This window comes from Neopelma chrysocephalum, unplaced genomic scaffold (assembly GCF_003984885.1).
Source record: "Neopelma chrysocephalum unplaced genomic scaffold, ASM398488v2 Primary Assembly neopelma1_95882, whole genome shotgun sequence".
NCBI classification, from domain to species: Eukaryota; Metazoa; Chordata; class Aves; order Passeriformes; family Pipridae; genus Neopelma; species Neopelma chrysocephalum.
Genome location: NW_020924534.1, coordinates 2,702 through 4,081, shown reverse-complemented (window position 1 = coordinate 4,081; position 1,380 = coordinate 2,702). Strand labels below are relative to the sequence as shown.

Below are 1,380 nucleotides of genomic sequence, written 5' to 3'. Positions count from 1 at the left end.
TGGGGCCACACCCAATTCAGGGACAACCCCATAATTCAGGCCCCTCCCATAATTTAGACCCCTCCCTCATAACTTAGGCCCCTCCCCATAATTTAAGCCCCTCCCCATGATTTAGGCCCCTCCCATAATTTAGGCCCCTCCCCCTATAATTTAGGACTCCTCCCATAATTTAGGACCCCACAATTACTTAGAATCCCTAAATTTAGGCCCCTCCCATATTTTTAGACCCCTCCCCATAATTTTAAGCCCCTCCCCCATAATTTAAGACCCCTCCCATAATTCAGGCCCCTCCCCATAATTTTAAGCCCCTCCCCCATAATTTAGGCCCCTCCCACATGACTTAGGCCCCTCCCCCATAATTCAGGCCCCCCAAATTTGGTCCCTCCCCCATTTTTGGGTACCAGAGTTGCCCTGTAGGCCGTCAGCGCCTTCAGATATTCCTTCTTGGCCGCCTCCGTCTTGCGCTTGTACACCTGAAATTCGGGGCAAAAAACGGGGGTTTTGGGCAAAAAATGGGATTTGGGGGCAAAAAACGGGATTTTGGGGCACGTCCCAAAATCAGGAGGTTTTGAGGGGGGGCTTTGGGTCTGGGGGGTGGAGTTTTGGGGGTTTCTCCAGGGTTTTGGGGGGTTTTGGGTCTTGGATGTTCCGGGGGTTCCGGCCCCGGAAATCGGAGGGTTTGAACCCAAATTTTGGGGGTTTGAACCCAAATTTTGGGGTTTTGAACCCAAATTTTGGGGGTTTGAACCCAAAGTTGGGGGTTTTCACGCAAAGTTGGGGGTTTGAACCCAAATTTGGGGGTTTGAACCCAAAGTTGGGGATTTTCACGCAAAGTTGGGGGTTTGAACCCAAAGTTTGGGGTTTGAACCCAAATTTGGGGGTTTTTACCCCAATTAAGGTTCGTCCTCTGCAGGTCTTTGGTCCATGAGGGGTTTGGGGGTCACCTGGTTTTGGGATCTCCACCCTCTTCTCTGCTTGACCCTTGACCTTGAGTTTCCTCAACCTTGACCTTCCTCAGCCTTCACCTTCCTCAACGTTGACACTCAACCTTGACGCTCAACGTTGACCTTCAACCTTGACCTTCCTCAACCTTGAGTTTCCTCATCCTTGACCTTCCACAACCTTGACATTCAACGTTGATGCTCAACCTTGACCTTCCTCAACCTCAACACTCAACCTTGACCTTCCTCAACCTTGATGCTCAACCTTGACCTTCCTCAACCTTGACCTTCCTCAACCTTGACACTCAACGCTGATGCTCAACATTGACCTTCCTTGACCTTCCTCAACTGTGACCATCAACGTTGACCTTCCTCAACCTCGACGCTCAACGTTGACCTTCCTTGACTTTCCTCAACCTTGACCTTCCTCAACCTTGAC

General features: G+C 50.5%; 1 protein-coding gene across 1 annotated transcript in view; it reads right to left on the bottom strand.

Moving 5' to 3' along the window:
• Positions 1-305: 305 nt before the first annotated feature.
• LOC113981031 (TOX high mobility group box family member 3-like) overlaps positions 306-1,380 on the bottom strand; it is a 3,688-nt gene continuing 2,613 nt past the window's right edge. Inside the window, exon 3 of the mRNA XM_027708270.1 lies at positions 306-473. Coding sequence (XP_027564071.1) covers positions 321-473 — 153 coding nt within the window. The 3' untranslated portion in view covers positions 306-320. The remainder of the gene's footprint in view (positions 474-1,380) is intronic.